This window comes from Penaeus monodon, chromosome 23 (genome assembly GCF_015228065.2).
Source record: "Penaeus monodon isolate SGIC_2016 chromosome 23, NSTDA_Pmon_1, whole genome shotgun sequence".
Classification (NCBI taxonomy): domain Eukaryota; kingdom Metazoa; phylum Arthropoda; class Malacostraca; order Decapoda; family Penaeidae; genus Penaeus; species Penaeus monodon.
In genome coordinates this window covers 26,488,635-26,489,745 of record NC_051408.1, presented here as the reverse complement: position 1 = coordinate 26,489,745, position 1,111 = coordinate 26,488,635, and the positions used below count along the sequence as shown (strand labels likewise).

At 48.5% G+C, this 1,111-nt stretch overlaps 1 protein-coding gene across 1 annotated transcript in view; it reads right to left on the bottom strand.

Moving 5' to 3' along the window:
• Positions 1–1,111, bottom strand: part of LOC119588193 (lutropin-choriogonadotropic hormone receptor-like) — a gene marked incomplete at its 3' end in the record, with an annotated part of 106,720 nt that overhangs the window by 3,720 nt on the left and 101,889 nt on the right. The window contains 3 exon segments of the mRNA XM_037936896.1: positions 22–194; positions 197–252; positions 871–1,007. Coding sequence (XP_037792824.1) covers positions 22–194; positions 197–252; positions 871–1,007 — 366 coding nt within the window.

Below are 1,111 nucleotides of genomic sequence, written 5' to 3'. Positions count from 1 at the left end.
GCTCAGCACGATGGCCATTACCTCGTCTTACTGTAGCCCGAGATGCCGACGAGGGGAAGGGTCGCCATGGAGATGGAGTAGATCCATCCGAGGACCATGATCTTGGCCGCCATGGAAAGTTTGAGGCGCTTGTTCAGATGGATGGCGTACGTGATGGCATACCAGCGCTCCGACGTGATCACGGTCAGCGTATAAAGATGGAGAGCTCGGAGGCAAACACCGTCAGGAATCCGGCGACCTTGCAACCGGGACCTGCGTGCCAGAGAGGGTAGATTTAAGGGCAGGCCACTCGGTAACCTACAGTGCGCTTACAGTTGCATGCGCAATGTGGGTTTGGTGTAGGAGGCAGAGGGAAACACGCCACACCTCCTTTCCTCGAGACACCGAGGCATGACAGTTGCAACATTCAAAAATTGTAGGACGGTCGATTGGGATATAAAACACCCGAAATGGAGGCTTTATATACGCATATCTCGCAGTTCCTAAAATTTATGCAGCAAAAGTTAAGTGGGAAAGAGCATGAATCAACCAATATGAATTTGCAAAAAGATAAGGGTTTGCCGGCGAATCTAAAGGCTTCAGAGAAGATAAAAGCCTTGTGAATTTCCGTCTAATTTCCGAAGAGGTAAGATGCGACGATAGCAGAGAAATTAAACGGACACAAACATAATGAAACAAATGCATTTAGTCAGCCAGTTGCAATCTTTCTTTTTCTTTCTTCCTTTGAAAATAAGCATGGATCAACACGTATTTTCTCAGTCCACAATGGGCAGCTCTATTGAATTTACACGTTACAAAAAATTGCAACTCACCAAACCTCACAATAAATCACCTCCTCCCGAGGGACAGGAAGGCTGCGGAGCGACTCACCGTTTTGCCAGTCGATGGCGTAGTTGAAGTAGACGCCGATGGTGTGCAGGTCCATGGCAGCGATGATGAGCAGGTAGACGCCCATGCACAGGTCGGCGATGGCCAGGTTCACCATCAGGAACTTACTGACAGTCATTCTTGAAGAGGGAGAAGAACCATAAGATGGGACACACCGACTTCGGCTGACGTCTAATTTTTGTTCAAGTTTCCTGAGAGTCGATGTTCTGGGTGCGGAGAAGAA